The sequence below is a fragment of the Monodelphis domestica genome, chromosome 2 (assembly GCF_027887165.1).
Source record: "Monodelphis domestica isolate mMonDom1 chromosome 2, mMonDom1.pri, whole genome shotgun sequence".
Lineage (NCBI taxonomy): Eukaryota > Metazoa > Chordata > Mammalia > Didelphimorphia > Didelphidae > Monodelphis > Monodelphis domestica.
Window position 1 is genome coordinate 26,790,857 of NC_077228.1, and position 21,306 is coordinate 26,812,162.

A 21,306-nucleotide genomic window follows, 5' to 3' on the forward strand; every position below is an offset into this window, starting at 1 on the left:
AAGGTCACACAGCTGGGAAGTGTCTGAGGGCAGATTTGAACCCAGGACCTCCCCTCTCTAGGCCTGGCTCTCCATCCACTGAGCTACCCAGCTGCCCCCTCCCAGAGCAGTTCTTGATTGATCTGATCTCCATCTTTCCTTCCAGCCTACATCCGCTTCCACCTCATCTCACCTTTGATCCAGAAGTCTGCTTCTAAGTAAGCCTGCTTCTCTTTGTTTTGGGGTTGGGGGAGGATGTGGGTTTTTTTTTTTCTGTCCAATTAATGAGAGAATTTGACCCCGGTACATCAATTACATAGACGAGTCGAGACAGGCCAGCGGTTCCCATTCATCTGTGTTGGCGGACGATCTCCGTGGTCAGGAGGTCTTTGACCGCCTGTTCGAGTGTCTTACTGAAAAGAGGTCTGCCAGGAGGGGCGCTTTGGGTTCTCTGGGATAGCTGTTGCTCTCCTGGGTGCACCATGGTGACAGGAAGCTTGTCCCAATGGCAGCAGGCTGGCCTTTCTTCATCCTTGCTGCCCAGGGGAAATTTTTAAAAATTCTTGGCCCCTGAGGCAGACGTCTGACTATCCTGGAGAATGCAAGCTAGAACCAGCAGAATGGTTGCTGCTTTGAAAAATGTATATTTATATTTAATTACAAGCTCAGTTAACAAGATCATAAAGACCTCAAGGGGCTGTGACCGGGTGGGCTCTGTACTAAACCCTTGCACCGCGGTGGGCCTGGATCTGGAGCCTCTGGAGCCTCTGGGGCCTCCGTGGCGAGGCTGAATGAAGCTGCCCCGGATGCCAGCTGCAGGAAGAGGGCTCTGGGTCGGTCTGGCGTCACGGGAAGGGAACAGTGGAGGGCACGGGACAGGCAGGTGCCCCTCGTGGAGCTCATGGTCAGAGCCCAGGCGGGCCAGGCCAGGCCTCGGAGGCTGTGGAGGGGAGGGACGCCGGGCCGGGGCCGATGCACGTCCCTGTGTGTCCCTCCAGCGTGGTGCTTTTTGACATCTTCGTGAACATCCTCACCCACAACCTGGCCGAGCCGGCCTACGAAGCGGACGTGGCCCAGCTGGAATACAAGCTGGTGGCAGGAGAGCACGGCCTCATTGTGAGAGTGAAAGGGTTCAACCACAAGCTACCTGTGAGTACTCGGGGCGCCCGGCTTTGGGGGGTACCCCAGCAGCCGAGCAAGGCGGGACCCTGGGGCTGGAGGGCCTCGGAGGAGGAGGTGGTGGCAGGGGCATCGGGCCCCTCGGCAGAGGAGAGCTTGTGGGGGACACGAAGGCTCTCAGGCCGGGGGTGGGGTGCGGAGCCCCCCACGGCGCAGGGCGGGGCAGTCCTTCACTTCAGCTCCCCCTCGTGTTTGGGGGCTGCCCTGCGGCTCGGTAGGCCCGGGTGGGGCACAGTGGTTGGGAAGGGTCTCTGTTAAGGGGGCAAATAGGCTTAAAGGAGAAAAGAGGCCCCAGGCAGAGCTTGGTGGGGAGATTGGAGGCAGGGGAGGACCCTCATGTCTGCCAGATCCAGGGGTGCTTTGGGGACAGGGGATGGCCCTGAGGAGCAGCTCCGGGCAGGCAGGCAGCTGGCTGGGAATCACCGAGTACAGAGCAAGCTCTAGATAGGACAAATAGGACCATGGGGACGAGGAAAGACCCTGGAATGAAGAGGACTCAGGAAGGCTTCCTGGAGGCAGCGGGATTTTAGCCAGGCCTCGGAGGAAGAGTTCTTGCTTTGTTTTTTTTAAGGATTGGGGAGGTGGGGGGAGGGAGGACCTGGACAGAATAGAAGCGGCAGAAGTGGAGATTGCAGAAGGATTCTGCTGCGTTCTAGACTTTCTTTGTTCTTGCTTTTAGCGTGCCGGCCCGTAGCTCCTTTCTGCCTCTTCTAAGTTGTTAGTTAGCTAAACGATCTGGGAAAATGGGAGTACAAAGGCCCCAGGAAGTCCTTCCCAAGCTCTCGCCTGAGCAGAGGATCTCCCAGGTTTCCCCTTGGGTTCTCGGCCGCCTGGCTGGGGGTGGGCCGGGGGCCGCTGGGTTTTCTGAATCTGACATTGAGCCTCCTGGGGAAAGGCAGCAGCAGCCCTTTGAAAGTGCGGGGTGACGGGTTCCGAGACCCTTCGGTCATCCCGGAAAGTGGGGCCAGAAAGGGACCCGCGAGGCCCAGCTGCACTTGTGCCCTGAAGCTAGCATTAAACGCGGGCCGGGCCTGCGGGTGGGAGGGCCTGGCCTGGAAGAGGGGACCCCAGGGGGAGTCGCCGCCGCGCCATTCCCTCCCTCTTTCTCCTTCCAGCTGCTGTTTCAGCTCATCATTGACTACTTAGCTGACTTTGATTCCACGCCAGCTGTCTTTGGCATGATCACGGAGCAGCTGAAGAAGACTTACTTCAACATCCTGATTAAACCGGAAACGCTGGCCAAGTGAGTGCCAGCCCGCGGCCGGGGCGGCCGGCGCCACCCCTCGCCGTCTGCCGGGCGGGCCCAGGTGGCCAGGCAGCGCTCACGGCATTGGCCGGCTCCAGGGTCGTCGTCCCTCGGAGCCCATCTTATTTTCTCTCACCCGAAGCAAAATTGGGCCCACTTAGTGATCCGGGTCCCAAGCCAGCAGGGAGGGGTCAGCGGCGGTCCTTAGAGGAGGGAAAGTATCTGCTAGGCAGGGACCTGAGAGCCCCAGGAGGGGAGGAGGGGGCCGTGTGGAGGAGCGGCCAGCTCGAGGTGAAGGCCTTGCTGTACTTCCGGCAGCCTCGGCCCAGAAGGCCAGGCGAGAGGTCTGGGCTGGAGGAGTGTCCAGATACAGTCGGGGTCTGCGAGCTCGTATCTTCCCTGGCTCTTTCCTCCCGTTACTTAGAAATCTTAGACTAAGAAGGGATTAAAAGAGACTTGACGAGGCCGCCAAAGGGGCCCATGACGGTTTCAACCTTCACCTTCCATCTTAGGCTCAATACTATATAGTGGTTCCAAGGCAAAGAGTGGGCAGGGCAGGGGCGTGGGGGTGGGGGGTGAGCAGCCCAGGGTCACCCAGCTGGGAAGTGTCTGAGGCCAGACCTGAACCCAGGACCTCCCATCTCTGGGCCTGACCCTCAGTCCACTGAGCTACCCAGCTGCCCCCGGGTCCACGCACCAACCTTCCATCCACTTTGCACGTGTATCTACCCTGTATTCCGTTCCTCTGTTTACGCTTCTCTTCTCTGTTAGAATAGAAACTCTTGGAGGGCCGGGCGTGCCGCTCTGGCCCGGGCCTGGCCCCGTGACCCCCCTCCCCCTCCCCCTGTCGCCCTCTCCAGAGACGTCCGGCTCCTGATCCTGGAGTACTCTCGGTGGTCCATGATCGACAAGTACCGGGCCCTGCTCGAGGGCTTCACCATTGAGGCCCTGCTCAGCTTCGTGCAGGAGTTCAAGTCGCAGCTCTTTGTGGAGGGCTTGGTGCAAGGGAACTTCACGAGCAAAGTGAGTGTCCGCCAGGCCCGCCCTTCCCCTCGGGCCTCCGGTCACTCCTGGAGGCAGGCTGGGTTGTGTCGCCACATGAGCGGCCCTGGCGGGGCTCTGGGACACGGCAGTCATCCGGCTCTTGTCCTTTCCTCCTAGGAGTCCACAGACTTCCTGAAGTATGTGGTCGAGTGAGTATCCGGCCCTGCTGGGAAGACCGGGGGGGGGGGGGGGGGGGGGGGGGCTCTGCTCCCCAGGGATCGGCTGGGGAGGGAGCCGGGATGCCTCGCTCCAGCGGCCTGCCAGGGCTCAGGGCCGTGTTTTCTTCTAGCAAGCTGGATTTCAAGCCCCTGGAAAAGGAGATCCCCGTCCAGTTCCGGGTCGTGGAGCTTCCCGGCGCCCACCACCTGTGTAAAGTGAAGGCCCTCAACAAAGGAGACGCCAACTCGGAAGTCACCGTCTACTACCAGGTCAGCGGCCGCCGAGTCCGCGCGTGCCCCGGCCCCTTTGCCTCCGGCCTCCCTCTTGGCTTCTTTCTGCCTGGAGGGCTCAGAGGTCAGAGGGGCCCAGAGAGGGAGGGACGGGCCACGATTCAGCGGTGCCGGAGGAGGCCGTGGTTCCTCCTTAGAGATGGCCACCCTACACGCTAGCCAGGCTAGACGGCCGTGCACCGTAGCCAGCCGGCCTCCGTCCTGGTCCAGCCTCGTGTCAGCGCTCGCCGTGTGCCGGGGAGGAAGAGGAAACAGCCCAGAAGAGGCGCCTCCACCTCAGGGGAGCCGACAGAGGCCTCTGGCAAGGCTTGGGCTGCTTGGCTTACCTAGGACCAATGGCGGCGCGGCCTGGCCGCCTTCCATCTCACCAGACGCAGGAAGAGAAGCCCCGGCCCTCCTGCGAAGCCGGCTCCTGGCATCTGTGTCCGGCTCGGGGCCTTTGGGCTGGCCTCGTCTCGGCGCCTGCTGCAGTTCTTAGCTCACCAGATCAGAGACCCCTGTGGCCCCTCCCCGGCTGGAGAGTTGGGCCACGTGGTGCAGACCCGGGTCCTCGGGGGCTCGAGGAGGGGACTGTGAGGTGGCTGCCAACCTCGCCCCCTGCCTCGTCTCGGCGTGTCCTCCAGGACCCGGCGGGCCCCTGCTCGGAGCAGCTCTCTCACGAGCCTCCATCGAACCGGTGGATGGCCGAGTGCCTCATCTGGCTTCTGACAAAGCTCTCTTTTCAGTCAGGTGCGCGGAGCCTGAAGGAGTACACGCTCATGGAGCTGCTCGTGGTGAGTGCCCGGCTGGGAGGGGGCTTTCCAGAAGCGCGGGGCGCCCTGGGGGAGGAGATGCTGCAGGTGGACGCTCTCAAGGCTGCCATTTTGAATTGCAGATGCACATGGAGGAGCCTTGCTTTGACTTCCTTCGAACCAAGCAGACTCTTGGGTGAGCGGATGGGCCCTGGGCAGAGAAGGCCCCGCAGAGGGGCGAATGTGGGCTGCCCGGGGCCTGGGCAGTGACCACGTGCTGGGGTGCCTGGGCCGGACTGGATCAGGCCTTCAATTGGCATCTCGGAGAGTCTCCTCCCCAGTGGGAAAGCCCCCGCAGGGCAGCCCCTTCTGTGAAAGGTGGACGTGGGGCTGGACAAGGGCCCTGACGGCAGCCTCTCCCCGGGGCAGGTATCACGTCTATCCGACCTGCAGGAACACGTCGGGGATTCTGGGCTTCTCCGTCACTGTAGGCACTCAGGCCACCAAGTTCAAGTAAGTGGCCCAGAGAGGGGCATCGGCCGGGGTCACGAATGTTCTTTGTCCCCAGCCCTTCGCCCCCGACGTCACGGGCAGCCAGTCCGCCAGCCGCAGAGGGCCAGAAGTCTGCCATGGACCTGCCCGGCATCTTGTTTAGAAAATGGGGGAGAAAGTGCTTGTGTGACCTGACTCCGGGGCTTTTGTGATTGTCAAGTGAGAGGAGGGAGGCCTGGGAGAAGGGCAGCGTTATTGGCCGGCTCCTGGCTGAGCAGGGCGGCTGACCCCTAGAGGTGCTGCTGCCTCAGCAGCTTTCCAGGCTGGGCAGTGACCCGCCACTCTGGAGGCCTCTCCATCTCCCATGGGGCAGGGCCCAGTTTTTGCCCCAACAGGGGCATTTCCCAAGACCCGTGGGTAGACCTCAGCATTAGTCATGTCCAGTTTGTAACTGCAAGGGCCTGGGGGTGGGGGGGAGGGGGTGCCAAGGGAGGAGCCAGTCCTTTGAGGGGTTGGCGGCCCAGATCATGGAACCTTTGATTTGGAGGCAGGAAGGGTCTCGAGCCTGAGATCACCATCCTCATTTGATAGGCACCAGAACTGAGGTCACATTGGCAGGAAGCATTAAAAACAGGATTTGAACTCCTGACTCAGATCAGCTCTTGAAGGACTGCTAAGGTCCCTTTTAGCACCCGTCTGTTTCATTTGTTTCAGCTCTGAAATTGTTGATAAGAAAATAGAGGAGTTTCTTGCTTCTTTTGAAGAAAGAATGGAGAACTTGACAGAAGATGCTTTTCATACTCAGGTAATTGGGCTCTGGTGCGAGTCCCTCCAAAAGTCTGTATTCTGGCCTCACTCACTGACCCAGAGGCCTAGAGAGGAATCCCACACCCCAGTGGGACCCCGAGCAGTTTCCTTGAGTCTGTGAGTGGGTTGGATCTGTTGGCTACAGAGGCCCTTCGAGCTCTCGACAGCCCCTCTGCTGCCCTGCGCCAGGCTGGGAGCCCAGAGGCTCTCGCCTTAGGAGGATGCTGTGGGCACTCGCCTCGTCTGGCCCGGCAGGTGCCTGGCTCAGCTGCTTGTCCCCACAACAGGTCGTAGCTCTGATCAAGCTGAAGGAGTGCGAGGATACACACCTCGGGGAGGAGGTGGACCGTAACTGGAACGAGGTGGTCACTCAGCAGTACCTCTTTGACCGCCTCGCCCACGAGGTAAGAACTAGGCCGGCTCCCGGGCCGACCTGGCCAAGGAAAAGGACCGAGATGAGCTTTCAGGTTCTACCCAGGGCAGCCTAGAACTAAGAGGTGGCAGCTCGGTGGTCTCGGGCCGTTTCCTTTGGAAATGGGGGTCTGGCCGGCAGTCAAGGATCCTGAGTGGGATGGGGAGAGGCCCAGGAATGGAAAGCCTGGAACAAGGGCCCGGTTTGGGTGGCATCAAAGGCCGAGGCAGCGGGAAGGTCGCCAGGAGAATGCCGGGGCATGAGGCCAGCCAACAGGAAAGATGGTTTGGATTGCCTGCAGGGTGGCCTTTAGAGGCTAGGATGGCCGTGGAAAGGGGGAATTTAAAGCTTAGAGGTCTGCGGACACTGCTAAAGGCCCACAAGCAACCTCCGAGTCCTGGAAGCTAGAAGGGGCCCCAGGAACAACACTAAGACCAGCAGGGTGTGCCCAGCTGGGGAAGCCCAATGGTTGCTACTTTTGACCTTTAAGCCCCCTCTTCTCTCGCCCCCCCCCCCCCCCTTTTCTCTCCTGGAAGATTCAAGCTCTCAAGTCTTTCTCCAAAGTAGACCTGGTGAACTGGTTCAAGTCTCATAGAGGAAATGGCAGCAAGATAGTCAGTGTGCACGTGAGTAGCGCCACCATCAGTGTGCTTTTCCCCTCCCTTGCGCTCGCCCCTGAGCCTTTCCTGCTTCTCTGGGGAGGCTTGATTGGGGAACTTTAGGGAGGCTCACCTCCCCCCTCCCCCCTTTCAGGTTGTCGGCTACGGCAAACACGAGATGGAAGAAGAAGGTTCTGTTTGCAGCGAGTCTTCTAACTCTTCCTACGACGAAGTGGCTCAGCTGACGTATTTGCCGACCTCCTCTCTGCTGGCAGACTCCACCATCCCCATTACTGATATCAGGGCTTTCACATCAACTCTTAACCTTCTCCCCTACCACAAAATAGTCAAATAAACTGCAGTCTCTCTCTTTGGCCTGAAGCAGTGTGTATCTGAAATTTGTATGCTATGAATAACACCACTACTGCGCAGCAGGCTTCACCGGAGGAGGCGTGGCTCCGTCGTGGCCTTTGGTTCCTCTTGTAAGACTAACAGCCCCGAAGGGTGTCCTGGTATGTGGTACTCCCTGAAGCCCCCATGGGTGAAGCCCGAGAGCATGCAGGACAAGACACCCTTAGGGCCAACGGAAAAAGATGTTTTAACTTTTTTAAAATAAAGACAGCCCTTTGTTTCTGTATTTCTCTTGGTGTCTATTAAAAAAACAAAAGACCTCCCAGGTTGACTTGGTTTGCTGAGGGCCCGTAGAATACCCACGGACAAAGTTCAGGCCAACTTTTCTTCATCTCTTGCGTGATGACGTCAGAGCAAATCTAATTGCCAAAGGTTTATGAGTTAAGAAAAAAAGTAAAACACCAAAAGGTTTGGAAAATTATTTTATGAAGCCTTAATTAAGATGCTACCTGTAGCAGAATGAACGTCTACCAAGGCTTAGTTTTAATTCAACCGTTTGATTTAAAAATAAAAATACAGAAATTATTTTGAGTGATAATGAAATGCTAAAACATTTGATTTTATAAGTTTGCAAAATAAATTTCTAATAAACTGTCCATCCCATCAAAGGAATCTGTATTTACAGATGTAAAGAATAGATAAGTGAAGGCTTCCATTATGTATATGTGTGTATATATGTATATATTTATGTGTGTGTGTATATATATATATGTGCGTGTGGGTGTATTTCTATAGAGACCCCAAGAGTATGTGAGACATGTTCTGAACCTTGGCAGTGGCACTAGAGAACGTGTGCGCGCACATGCGCACATGCACACAGCCCACGGCCAGAGTTCAGAAATGTTTTCAGAGCCTGAATGGATTCTTACAATGGAAGTCAAGCTAGTCTAGTGCCTGCTGCCGCCCACCTACCACTGAGTGAGTCAAGGAAACGTTTCCTGCTTTAATTGTTCACCTGCATCTTCAGTAAGTCCAGTATCCCTGAGATAGGAACCACGGCAAAGAGAAGGGAGGGCTCCCCCTGAAAGCCCCCTGCTGCTCAGTTCCGCCAAGAGAAGGAACATGGCAGGGACCAGGCAAGCAGCACCCCAAACACCCTTTGCTCCTTTGAAGGTCAATGCTTGCTGGCTCCGAGTCGTTTCAGTAATGGCTCGTCGTAGACCCAACACTCTCCGTCTTCATGGAACAGCTGCAAGAAAAAGGGAAGGACGACTTCAGAAAGCCCGTCTACCCTAGCCTGTTCCCCCCTCCCGGAAAAGCTCGATGCACACACCCTGGTTTCCCACTGGATGTCTTTCTCCTTCCTTTCTCGAGCTTCAGCTCTTTGCCTCTCTTCCAATCTGTGTTTTGCTTCTGTGGCCGCATCGATGTCTCTGATTTTCAAGTTGTATGTGACGTCCTTCCAGAGGCTGAAGAGAGGAATGCAGACAGCTGAATCAAGGGCTTCTGGGAATGGCTCAATCCCTTTCCAACCTCGGAACCCTCCGAGGAAGAACCACAAAATTAATGCTGTGTCTGGGCAGGAGGCCAAGCGGTGACCCCGAGAGCTTTGTCAAGCACCCCCCAGCGGGTTATATGCTGCTCTAGGACTAGACTCCCCACCCCCTACGAGAGAAGAAAAGCTGGATTTGGAGGCAGGACATCAATTCAAATCCAGGCTTAGCTACGTGACCACAAGATCCTCCTGGAATGGCAGCAGCTGAGCTGAAAGGGATGTCCCGGACTACCTAACCCCAGCCCACCCCTGGGCAGAAATTCCTCTTCAGCAGCCTAGAAAGCAGACATCCAATGTGGAGAAAACCGACCTCCTCTGGCAGCTACCCTGCTTTCTGACTGGTTCTTTGCAGTTTCTACCCAATGACTACCCAAGAGAGCCGCCATCAGGGAACATGGGACGGGCATCCTGGCAGGCTGATGCCAACAGGGATCGACTTCGCATGTCTTCGTGTTCCTGTAAATGCTTAGGCCCTGAGTGGGGATGGGATCAGCTCCCCAGGGGGACTGTGCTAAATTGCTGGGGAACAATTCCAAGTCTGGCCTGAGCTCTGGCCCTTCTTCCACTCCTCTCTGCCTCCTGGTCATCACTGGGGGGGGGGGGGGGGGTCTCTTCTGTCCCTCCCACCGTTACTGGGAGGGGTTTGTGCCCAAGTGCCTAGCAGAGTAGCTGGCACCCCTGGGTCCTGGGCCAAGGCCTCTGCCATTGCTGCGCTGCCCAAGCCTGGCTCTCGGGCTTGCTTTTGTTCAGAGGAGCTACAGGGGAGAGGAAGAGAGGATGCACACAGGGTGTCTGGACCCTCCTCGGGCAGGTCCACAATGCCTATTTCAGGCATTCACTGAGTCACTGGCATTCTGCATTTGAGGGAACGCAGAGACTACTGACGGGATTCGTGGGGCTCCAATCCCCCTAAATGTGAACAATGAGATTTTCTAGGCTGACCCATCACCCTCCAGAGACCAGGACTCCCCCCTCCCCCCTCGGCCTCCTTACCAGCGGGACTCGTACTCGTCCTGGTCCTCCAGCTTCCTCACCTTCTTCTTCACTATAGGCATCTTCTTGGTATCAATGAAGACTGTGTTCTCCTAGGGAACAGAGACTCTCCTGGGCCCTTTCCTGGCTAGCCCCAGTCGTCTCCCCCAAAGTGCAGCCCGTGCCCATCTGAGGGAATCCCGGGGACCAGGACGCAATGGGTACTTTACCCCTGTCGCATATTTTGCATACATGACGCCGTTCCACTCCCCTTCGATCGAGCAGAAGGACTTCTTGTCATTCGGGGGGCTGAGGAGGAAAGATGAGCTCAGGCGGGCTAAGGGGGGGTGAAGGATCACCTAGACAAGGACATCAGCCCTGCCCCCGGGAAGTCTAGGGGGACACCTGACGGGAGGAGGGAAGAACCACCCCACGGCAGGCCCAGGTCAGAAGGCTGACACTGAGTCCAGGTACTTGGGAAGGTCGCTCAGTGCTAGCGGCCACAACATCCTGTCCCAGCGACAGGGAAGCCGGATGCCCACCCACGCGGCCTTCCTGCCTTCCTCCCCACCACGGCCCGCAGGCTCGGAGGTGCCCCACAGAGGACCGAGCGAGACACCTACAAAATTTCAGCTGTGATTCGGTGCTTTTTGCCCCCATAGAAAGGCTTCGTGTGGAAGACAATGTTGGCGCTGTAGCCGGTCTTGGAGCAGCTGATGGTGCATTCTCCTCCCAGCTCCACCCAGGGCACCGTGAGGATGGACCTGCGAAGCCCAAGAGGGGGTTTAGGGCGCTGCTGTGGGCCAGGCAGCAGGCAGGGAGCTCGGCTTAGGGCGGGGGAGGAAGAGACGTGTCTACTTGCCTTCCGTAGCCATTGGGGAAGGTGAGAATATAATGCTCGTCGTGATCGAGACAAGACACACAGCCTGAAAAGAGACGGAGACGTGGCGCAGTGAGGCTCGCATCGGGCTGCCCCAGTGGACAGACAAGGCCCAGGAGAGCCGGCCCAGGGGGGGATGAACTGCCCCCAAATGGTCTCCAGGCAGAAGCCGGACCGGTCGCAGAAACGTTGCAGGATGGAGCCCCAGCGTGGCCTTCCGGTCAGCCTGACCCCCTCACCTTGTCCGATGTTGTGCACGCCAATGGACATCCCCAAGAACTTGGACTTGGTCCATATGTGCGCATTGAACTGGATCCTCTTGTTAAAGCACTCGGCATAAAAAGCTGAAACTGAGAACAGAGATGTGCGTGCCGAGTCTCCGCGTTGGGCAAGGCCGTGCCTAGGACAGCCACACGGACACCCGGTCAGAGGGGGCGCCCGCTAACGTTAGCCCAGGGATGGCCTGGCTGGGGCTGCGCACGCCCCCTCTGCTGGCCTCGCCGTCCACCCTGTGCCCAGCTCCTACTTATTAAAGCCACAGTGGACAGACGCAGCTTTTCTTGGCTAATCTGGATCAGGTAAGACTCGGTCAAAGCGGCCGGAGCAGGGAGGCCTGCGCCTGCGCGGCCACGAGGCAGGCGAGTGCCCTGAACGCAGGCGGCATCCTTAGTGGGGCACAGACCCAGGCTGTGGGGGTGGCCGGGCCTTCAACAGGGCAGCTCAGTGGTCCCCGAGGGCAAGGGGGAGGCCGCAGTTCCTCTGTCCGTCCACGTCAATGGAACACATTCTAGAGGCTTTAGTGACGGACAGTCGAGGAGTTTGAAAATTACACCCCCCTCCCCTCCCCCGGGGAAAGCTGCCACTTACTGGGGGGGTGATGGGAAACCTGCTCGGCCACAAAGGTCACACAGTTCTTGGAGCCCCAGGGCACGGGGCCTTCCGACATGGGCTCCTGCCGACAAAAGCAAACAGGGCGTCACTCGACCATCCGTCCGCCACACGGGGCTGCTGGGCTTCCATCATCCTTCCTGCCCCCACCCAGTAGACACGATGCACCTCTTGATATCTTGGACAGAAGGGCCCCTGCTTGGACTGCTCGAGGGCCCTCGTGACCCGGGGGGGGGGGGGGCGGGCTCAGGCCCCTGTAGGGCCCCTGTAGGCCGTGTGACTGCGAAGCTCACCGCGTTCTCCTCGTTTTCCATGGGCAGCGTCCAGTGGCACTGAAAGATCTCCCCCAAAATGGGATTGTAGGGCTTTTTAGCCACAGACCCTTTCCTTCCTGCATGGAAGGCAGAAAGGTACCATCTTACGACCTGCACCATCCGCTCCTTGGGGTCCTTCTGGTCACTGATGCTAGAAGGAGAAAACCAGCCGTCAGTCATCCGGCGGCCCGCTGGCCCCACGGGGGCCCCCCGCAGTCCGGGGTTCTCAGAGAACAGAACGGCTGCTTTCGGGGCCCAATGAGCAGCACGGACTCCATGGCGGCCGCTTATCCAGTCATTTCCCAAATGTCACCAGGACAGGTGAGAAGAGAAAGAGGCAAACAAGCGTGCGGGGAGAGCGTCCGCAGGGGCGCAGGGAGGGCACGGAGTTGTGCCTGGAGCCAGGAGGACCCAAGTTCAAATTCTGTTGCACAGAGGTAGACCCTCTGGGACCTCGGGCTAATCACTGCACTTCGCTCCCTCTATTCCTCAGCTGTGGTTGGTGCTCAGACCCTTCAGTTGTGTCTGACTGAGACCCCATCAAGGGTTTTCTTGAAAAGATACCAAAGTGGTTCACCGTTTCCTTCTCCAGCTCATCTGACACACGAGCAAACGGAGGCCAACAAGGGAGAGGGACTCGCCCAGGGTCACGTCAGCCCTCGTGCCTCCAGGCCGGGGCTCCATCTATCTGCCTGACCTCAGCTGGGAAAGGGCACCGCAAGCTGCAGTGAGGCGTCTGTTCAGTGCTTAGCACGATGCCCAAGAAGTGCTCCTCCTGCTCCTCCCCTGCCTCCTGCTCCTCCCCCGCCTCCTCCCCCACCTCCTGCTCCTCCTCCTCCTGCTCCTCCCCCGCCTCCTCCTCCTCCTCCTGCTCCTCCCCCGCCTCCTCCTCCTCCTGCTCCTCCTCCTCCTCCCCCGCCTCCTCCCCCATCCCCAGACCTTGTTAGGGGTTTGCAGTCAGATACCTCACAAACAAATCCGGATGTGCAAAAAAGTCAGCGTACATCTCCAAGAGGGACCTTCTCTCGAGGATAAAGGTTGGGAGGACCACCTGAGGGACACAGAGAAGCCCATCTCAACGGCCACGGCTTGCACCGGCCTTGGCGTCCCTCGGGGACACTCAGCAGGCCAGGGACGACGGCCGGGGACCCAGTGAGGTTTTACATCAAGACCGATGGCTGAAAGGCTTCTTGGGGCTGCAGCAGCCTCCTCCGAGCACTTTATTCGACTCAACATTTAGCAGTGATTTGGGTGAATAGGAGGGACGGTGTTCCAGGGCTAGCCAGGAAGTACTGAGGGAGGCTAACGGCCGCGGGGAGCTGGTTTCTGGGGTTCCCCGGCTGTCCCCCGTGTCTGGAATGCTCTCCCCCTTCCCCTTCTGGTTTCAAGACTCAGTTCAAACCCCACCTTCCTCGGACAATGCATCCACCTTATAAATGCATAGCTGTTTGCACGCTGCCTCCCCCATCAGAGCGTGAGCTCTGAGTTCTAGTGTCTGGGGACGCCGAGATGAGGGTCTGGGCTTAGCCAGGCTGGCGGCTGGGGCAGCCCCGCTTTGGCAGGGCCATTCCTTCTCCCATTCAGATCTCAGACAGGCGCCCCCCCACGGCAGGCACCCTCTCCTAGACACGCCGTGGCCAGCTCTAGTGCGATGCCACTGACTCAACCCCCAGAGGAAGCCGTTCCTCCCCCCTTCCCACAGCGGATGTCTATGTTCTTCGTCCAACCGATGTAAGAGCCCGGCCCCGCCCCGCAGCCCCGCCACCGTAGGGAATTCGCTGCTTCCTGACAAAGATCTGGACTGACGGCTCGAGAAGAGTCCGCTTGGAGGGCCCGCTGCAGGGCACCGGGCAGCTCACCTTGGTGAGATCCATTCCGAGCCTGACCTGGGACAGGAGATGCATGATGACGCTCTTGTGCTCTTCCACGGAGCCCGCCTCCCCGTCGTCGTCTCGGTCATCGTGCGAGTCGAACAGGTCTGGGAAGCAAACCCAACTCGCTCACTGACTCGGCCAACGGCCCGGAACCGCGACGCTTGTCCCTCCAGGAGGTGGCCTTCACTTACCGGCATCACTCATCCCATTAGATATGGAGGAGATGAGGGAGTCTGTGGTGTCAGGGCGCTTTAAGCTGTTCCCCGAACTGCTGTGGGTCAAGACCGAGGCCGATCCTGAGGAACTAAAAGAGAACAGGCCACTTAGCCCTCAGCCCTGCTGCTCGCTGGCTTGTCACAAGTCTGTCCAGGGCTGACCTGGCAAGACGCCCTCAGGCACGGCCCCTGGGAGTTCAGACTTGGGGCTTCCACAGCACCAATCAAAGGCTCAGTCAAGGAGGCACTGCAGCATGTTATTTCTGAAGTGAGGATTTAATGGAAACCAGAAACCCTAGATGGCCAATTGGGTCTAACGCTCTTTAAAAGTTGGAGCCTCAGGGGGCAGCTGGGTAGCTCAGTGAATTGAGAGTCAGGCCTAGAGATGGGAGGTCCTGGGTTCAAATCTGGCCTCAGATACTTCCCAACTGTGTGACCCTGGGCAGGTCACTTGACCCCCATGGCCTAGCCCTAACCACTCTTCTGCCTTGGAGCCATACACAGTATTGACTCCAAGATGGAAGGTGAGGGTTTAATTTAAAAAAAAAAAAAGTTGGAGCCTCAGACTCTTTGCTATCATCAGTTTATAAAGAATAAGCCACTGGGACTAAGGAAAATACATGAAGCAATAATTGTATGTTTGTAAAGTTCTTCATGGATTTCCAAATCTCTAATCAAGTTTCTCATACAAAGCAACTTACTATAGAAGAGGGGACAGCCAAGAGCCATCTTCCACGGGCCTGTGTTACAGGCTACAGAGGCTACAATTCCTGCCTGCTAGCCGTTTCACCTGATTTTGGTCCATGATGCAAAAATATTTTTTAACTTAACATGATTCCGTTGGGAATGACAATAAATGACTCCCGTGCCTACCAACAACTGATATTTGTACACATTGAAGCAGGAAAGAGAACTCTGCCATGGGGGAAATCACTGATCACAAGTGGCTGCAAAGAAGCTGCCAAGTGGTTTGGGGCTCCTTAAATACAACATAAAAAGGAATGACACTAGAAATCAACTGCTCTAAAAAGCTGGCTAGGCAAAGAACCTCTAACATTTTACAATATTTATAGCAGCTCTCTTTGTGGTGGCAAAGACCTGGAAATTGGGGGGAACTGGAGAATGGCTAACAAATTGTGGCATATGATTGGGATGGAATACTACTGCCCAGGAGAAATGACAAGCAATTTAATTGGAAAAAAAACTTGGAAAGACCTTCATAAAATTATGAAGCATGAAATGAGCAGAACCAAGAGAACATTCTATATAGCTGCAGAATTAATGTTAGAAGAATAACTTGTGAATGTCCACCTCCAGAGAAAGAACAGAGAAAGAGAAACATGAAAGACAGAGTTTATGTGTACATATATTTTTTCAAATGATGCCCTCTCTCCTGTGGGGAAGAGTTGGAAAGGGAGGGAAATACTGGGAATTTTAATGTAACCAACAAACAAGGAATTGAATAAAAAGAAAGAAAAGAAAGGGGACTAAGGAAACACGGTCAAGTACTGACCTACCATCTTTTTTCCCTTCTATAGGAACTAAGGCTCTGTAGACTCATTTTACGAATAGACAATACTTTGACAGAACTGGTTTCCTCTGTAATCCGGAGCATTTTATTATTTTACACATTTAAAAGCACTACTCCAGGCAGGGGCTCATAGGCTTCAGCACAGTGTAGAAGGGTCTAGGGCATGAAAAAGGAAGAACCCTTGGCGGAGAGAAGACAAGATAGCATTGTGCTTAGTACTCATCCATTGTCATCCCGCCTCCCATGAAATACTTGTTTCGGTGAAGTAAAACAATACCCAAAGGGACTCTTTTCTTTTAAAAGAAGTCAGTTCTGAGAGATAGGAAGATCCTCTGCCCCATTATACATCGTAATCATTCCATCCAAGATTCCTTGGAAGACACCTACGTGCCAAAGAGGCCTTGGTGCCCCCCCTTACTATTTGCAGAAGATACTGTATTGGCTGTGTATGTGGCCCCAGAACATGGCAAAGCTTCCTGGAAGAGATCTGTAACCACTTTTGAAATATGATCTGACCGTCTAACACAACAGACATCAAGTGGACGACCAGCGTTCTTTGTCCAGATCACGACACGTATTTGTTTGGATGGGTGATCTAGAGGGCTTGTCTATTAGCAAGGATCCACAGGAGAGACCATACAGATAGGTATGTTGGGCCCAGAGTTGAACACAAGGAAGAGAATAGGACAGGAATACCTCTAAGGAAGTGCAAATGCCCCTAAGCCCCCCTTAGAAATAAAGGCCCATCTTTTAATATCATTATTCTATCAATAATGCTGTAGGGCAGCGAGACCTGATATGCAACTGCAGCCTCTGATGAACTAAAAAGAGACTCCACACAGAGGGTCATGGTCGGGCACAAGGTCTGCCCGAAGAAGCTGCCAAGTAGTGCAAGCACTACTCTCTATAGGATTATCAGCTTCCGTTTTCAAAACTGATGACTATTCATTGCCATTTAACAGAGGAAACATTTCAAACCCCAACAAGCTGTAAAAATAAGCTTCGAGCTGTCAGAGACCCAAAGTCCAAACCCGTCACAAGCTCTGACCCTTCCTGACCTCCAACACACCCAGCAGCACCCCAAACCATTCCTGGCTTAAGAACATTTTTCCAAATGCAAAGTTGATTCCTGGAATTCCTCCTGACCTCCTCATTCCATCTAGTTTTGCTCTCTGGGGCCAAGCAAAAAAATCTCCTTCCACTTCCTAGCGCCAGTAAAGGCAATGTAATGTGACGAAGCCAGAAAGCCCTCCATGGCCCTAGGCAGCACCTGAACCCCTTTGTTTCTTCACCAGCACCCATGGTCCCAAGCGCCAGCTAATTGCTTGTGGCTGAAGCCCTCCTTGAGGGTAGGGGCCAACGCCAGGATCTGTGCCATCAGGCCAGGAGCTTTGACAACAGCCTAAATCCTAAACCCACTGGAACAAGCGTTTCATGGCGCCTGAAGGTTCCATTCTTTATCCACTGGGGTGAGATTGGTTACTAAGGCTGATGCTGCTGTTGCTGTAGGATGAAATCAGTGGAGACTGAAGGCTTTCACTACATTTTCCAACTCACTGTAGAGCTGCCCCCCAACCCCCCCCCCCAAACAGCGGAAAACTGAAAAATAAGTAAACCTTCCATGCGGACTTTCCATCTCTACTTACTCAATGAAGCGCTTTGGAGAGGAGCTGCTTTGATGGAATTCGTCAGCATCATAGAATTCATCTTCACTGCTAGAATAAGAAAACTCTGGGACTGTGTTTGGAGACAAGTTGACATGGCTTGGGGATGTCAGACTGCTGCTAGGTGCTGAATGCCCACTTCCTAGAGAATGAAAAAGGCCGAGTTAGGAAAAAGTTGTGTTTTTTTTAATGGCGGGGACAGGCTTGGGGAGCAGGGGAAGTTAAGCATCAGAACAGAATAGAAGAGGAGGCAGCTAAGTGATTAAGTAGATTGAGAGCAAGGCTCAGAGATGGGAGTTCCTGGGTTCAAATCTAGCCTCAGACACTTCCTAACTGTGTGATCCTGTCACTTAGCCCCAATTTCTTAGCCATTTTGCCCTCTTCTACCTTGAAACTAATATGACAATATTGAATCTAAAATGGAAGGTAAGGGGGAAAAAAGAGTGGAAGAATCTGATCCAGTTGGCAGATGTATAAACCCTGCACTCAGAAAGTCAAACTGCCCTGAGACTGGGCAAAGAAGAGAGTAATGAGATAGACCTTGAACTCCCAAAACTAAGAAGAAAAGACCACAGGTGGCTCCCTCTCTGAAGTTCATAGCACAGCTCACAACGGTTTCACTGAAACACTCACAAAATTGAAGATTGATGTCTCTTCAATTGTAGAAAAGCAGATCTTTCCATTGTAATTAAGCAAACTTAAGAATACCAACAGAGAATTACAGCCTTCATTTCAGATACAGTTTCAGATGATTAAAAGAGCCAAGTTATCCCACAGGAAAAGGCAAATGGGAGTTGTAGGACACTATGCAAGTGCAACTTGAGGATTAAGTTGAGAATGATCCATTTATTAATGACACTCAAGACTCCAAAGGGTCTCCAATCACCACCAACAAATATTTATCAAGTAGCCACTATATGTAAGGTGGAGTTGCCCACTGATGATAAATAGTCCCTGACCCCAAGGAAGCACAGGGATGCAAAAATGCCAAATGCAGGGGGCAGCTGGGTAGCTCAGTGGATTGAGAGTCAGGCCTAGAGACGGGAGGTCCTGGGTTCAAATCTGGCCTCAGACACTTCCCAGCTGTGTGACCCTGGGCAAGTCACTTGACCCCCATTGCCTAGCCCTGACCACTCTTCTGCCTTGGAGCCAATACACAGTATTGACTCCAAGACGGAAGGTAAGGGTTTAAAAAAAATGCCAAATCCATGCAAACTCCCCCCCCCCCCCATTCTAAATTGCCTGCACCTCTGGAAAGAAAGCCAAGTAGGAGCAGCTTACAGGTCAGTAGGGGATTCTTAAACCTTTAAAATATAAAAGTCCCACGAAACAGAAGCTGGCTGTTGAAATTCCTTCTCAAAAGTGCACACATGTTCAGAACTAAAAGGTTTCTTTTGGTTTCTTTCTTTCCAAAGGATGGGCTAGGGAGAGCCTTAAAATAGGCAAAATAAGGGTCCAAGTACTTGAAATGGGTCAGGTGACTGAATGGGAATCAAATTATTTGACCTGAATTTTCCCTTTTGTTTACTAATGGCATTTGTTTTATGTTTAAATGGAGAGAAATGTATTTTCTTGTCATGTGATAGGTTTTTTTGTGTGTGTGCAGAAGTGCTAAGGGAGAGAGAAAGGAAGAACAGAAGGGAGACAAATGAAGGGAAAGGAGGAATATCAGCCCAGAAAAACACAAGGGAAAGAAATGATTCTCTTTTGGGCTTTGCTCAATACTTGGCACACAGTCAGTCAAATGGTCTGTGAACTCAATGACTAAGGAAGATCTTTCCTTCCCATGATGCAGAGAGCAAACCATCCAGGCCCATCCATCTGGGCAGAGAAGTTTGCCCAACATGCTGAGCTGTCGTCTTTAAAGCCTTGCATATAACATATATTTAAAACTTAGTAAATGAATGAAAAGTTCTCACAGTTATCTATCTATGGGAATAGATTTCATGACTGAATGTTGCACAGGACCTTAGCTACAGGGGACAATAATCAATGTTTCCTGAATCAAAGACTTAGAATTTGGGATCAATTCATCCCTGATTATCAGGTATTGATATATTTCTTAACTATAAAAATGTCCTTTTCTCTTTGAGAAACTAAGTCAGGGGGCTCCTAGGTGGCTCAGTGGATTGAGAGTCAAGCCCAGAGATGGGAGGTCCTGGATTTAAATTTGGCCTCACACACTTCCCAGCTGGGTGACCCTGGGCCAGTCACTTCACCCCCACTGCCTAGCCCTTACCACTCTTCTGCCTTGGAACCAATACACAATATTGATTCCAAGATGGAAAAGTAAAGGTTTCTTTAAAAAAAAAAAAAAAGAAAATAAACTAAGTAAAACCATATATGATCAATTGAAATAATTTCCTCGGAAAATGAATGCATATCCAGAAATGAATGTGATCTATTTGCTGCCTGCCACAGCCCCTTATATTCAAACCTGCTTTGTTTGCAAAATCTTGACCAATTCCTCTTTCACAACACAGGATCCATTTTTAGATGTAACCCTTAATAACCACATTGACAATCTTGTAAAAAACCCAACTACATAAATATTATCCAAGATGAAAAGGCCAAAAAATACTCCCAAATTCATGTTTTAAAATTATCTGAGAAAATTTCCTTAAGCTTTTCACACCTGGATTTTTTTCCTTCTGAAATCCAGAGGACAACTGAATTCTACCCAGAAGGAAACCAAGGGAGGCACAGGACGCATAAACAAGGGTGGGTTGGTGGGTTGTTGATCCAGCCTGTACTTATTTACGCAGAGAAGAATCATCAACCCAGCCTCCAGCAAAGGACAGATTATGGGGGTGAATGAGCTAAACATCTGCCCAATAGATGTTAAGATAATTCACATTTAAAATCTAAAATCCATCTGACAGTCCATGGAATTTTAAAATGAAAAGTCACAGGAAAACCACTGGTTCAGAGGAAAGGGACAAAGCCCAGTGCTAAGCCTTAAAAGTGCAAGTGATCACAAAATATCCTTTGACATGCAAAAAAGCCATTAAAAACCAGAATACTTAGTTAAAAACCAAACCAAACCAAACCTACAAAAACCACTAGATTAGGATAAAACACTGTCACAGTGTTAAGAGATTCCCCCAACAAGATAAATCACAAGAACACTGAGCCACATCCTGAAAAACTGCAATAAGCCACTGAAATTCTAATTACTTGCTCAAAGCTTTGGGGTTCGAGTATAGTCATCAATTTCAACTATTTAACTGTCCCAGATGAAACTGGCCCAACAGAACGGCTCTTGGAGGGTTCACTCCTGCAGAAAATTTCCCTGGCAAAGAAGATAACAATCTGAAGAAAGGCATTCAATGAGAAGATCCAGGGGCTAAGCCCATCTGTACCTGTGCTGTTGGGTGTCGGGGTCTGAGGGTGTCCCAAAGAAGCCACTACAGGTCCGACAGGTAGGGAGGATGGGCGTGGCTCTGACTTACACATCGGGGCAGGCTCTGAAAGATGCAGACAGGAGAAACATGGGAGAAAAACAGGGCAATAAAAGTTCTTGGTACATGGTTTCCTGGGGGAAATACCTAGAACTCGGTGTACACATACTAAGCATGTATGCATGCGCAAATGTGTTCAAATCGGGATCCATCAATGCTAGGTTCAACATTCAGGCACTTTCCCAGGAAAGCTGGAAGGGCCCCCCAAAGACCAGCTCCTGATATAGCTATCAGGCGGGGTACTCATTACCCTGGGGATTTTTTCCTTTAAAAAAAAAATTCTAAAAATGACAAATCACAGAATAACCATTTAAGCTTCTCTAAATGTCAAAAAGGGAGCCTTCCTTTGGAGTTCACACAGTTTTTAACAATCACCTCAGAACAATGAGAATGTGGCAGTCATGTCCTGAAAAGTACAGGCAGCTCTCACTCTCCCCTCTCCCCACCTCCCACCCGAGTACAAAGGGCTCCTGCTCCCACTTCACAATGCCATCACATGCCAGCCAACATGGGCTAATGACTCATCATCCCACTTTGGCCCAAGGTTTTGCCCCTCCTTATGCTCGGTGCTGACAAATACTCTGAGAGCTAATGGGCTGCCATGGCTCCCTCTGAATGGCCTCTGAAGATACTGAGGCTGCTACCACTGTTTCACATGAGGAT

General features: G+C 53.5%; 2 protein-coding genes across 25 annotated transcripts in view; one reads left to right on the forward strand and one right to left on the reverse strand.

The window, feature by feature from the left end:
• Positions 1-7,575, forward strand: part of NRDC (nardilysin convertase) — a 79,563-nt gene extending 71,988 nt beyond the window's left edge. For all 4 annotated transcript variants that reach the window (XM_001362225.4, XM_056815140.1, XM_056815141.1 and 1 more), the window contains 13 exons: positions 146-197; positions 978-1,128; positions 2,274-2,401; positions 3,265-3,427; positions 3,566-3,597; positions 3,738-3,876; positions 4,623-4,670; positions 4,772-4,824; positions 5,058-5,141; positions 5,835-5,925; positions 6,215-6,331; positions 6,876-6,965; positions 7,093-7,575. In XM_001362225.4, the coding sequence (XP_001362262.3) occupies positions 146-197; positions 978-1,128; positions 2,274-2,401; positions 3,265-3,427; positions 3,566-3,597; positions 3,738-3,876; positions 4,623-4,670; positions 4,772-4,824; positions 5,058-5,141; positions 5,835-5,925; positions 6,215-6,331; positions 6,876-6,965; positions 7,093-7,293 (1,349 nt within the window). In that variant the 3' untranslated portion in view covers positions 7,294-7,575. The remainder of the gene's footprint in view (positions 1-145; positions 198-977; positions 1,129-2,273; positions 2,402-3,264; positions 3,428-3,565; positions 3,598-3,737; positions 3,877-4,622; positions 4,671-4,771; positions 4,825-5,057; positions 5,142-5,834; positions 5,926-6,214; positions 6,332-6,875; positions 6,966-7,092) is intronic.
• A 183-nt stretch (positions 7,576-7,758) lies between these two features.
• OSBPL9 (oxysterol binding protein like 9) overlaps positions 7,759-21,306 on the reverse strand; it is a 148,812-nt gene continuing 135,264 nt past the window's right edge. For all 21 annotated transcript variants that reach the window (XM_001362475.4, XM_003340073.4, XM_003340074.4 and 18 more), the window contains 14 exons: positions 20,545-20,649; positions 17,165-17,324; positions 13,964-14,076; positions 13,758-13,876; positions 12,864-12,949; positions 11,878-12,049; positions 11,564-11,648; positions 10,936-11,046; positions 10,679-10,742; positions 10,440-10,580; positions 10,047-10,125; positions 9,838-9,929; positions 8,623-8,758; positions 7,759-8,538 (listed from right to left, as the gene is read on the reverse strand). In XM_001362475.4, the coding sequence (XP_001362512.1) occupies positions 8,464-8,538; positions 8,623-8,758; positions 9,838-9,929; positions 10,047-10,125; positions 10,440-10,580; positions 10,679-10,742; positions 10,936-11,046; positions 11,564-11,648; positions 11,878-12,049; positions 12,864-12,949; positions 13,758-13,876; positions 13,964-14,076; positions 17,165-17,324; positions 20,545-20,649 (1,538 nt within the window). In that variant the 3' untranslated portion in view covers positions 7,759-8,463. The remainder of the gene's footprint in view (positions 8,539-8,622; positions 8,759-9,837; positions 9,930-10,046; positions 10,126-10,439; positions 10,581-10,678; positions 10,743-10,935; positions 11,047-11,563; positions 11,649-11,877; positions 12,050-12,863; positions 12,950-13,757; positions 13,877-13,963; positions 14,077-17,164; positions 17,325-20,544; positions 20,650-21,306) is intronic.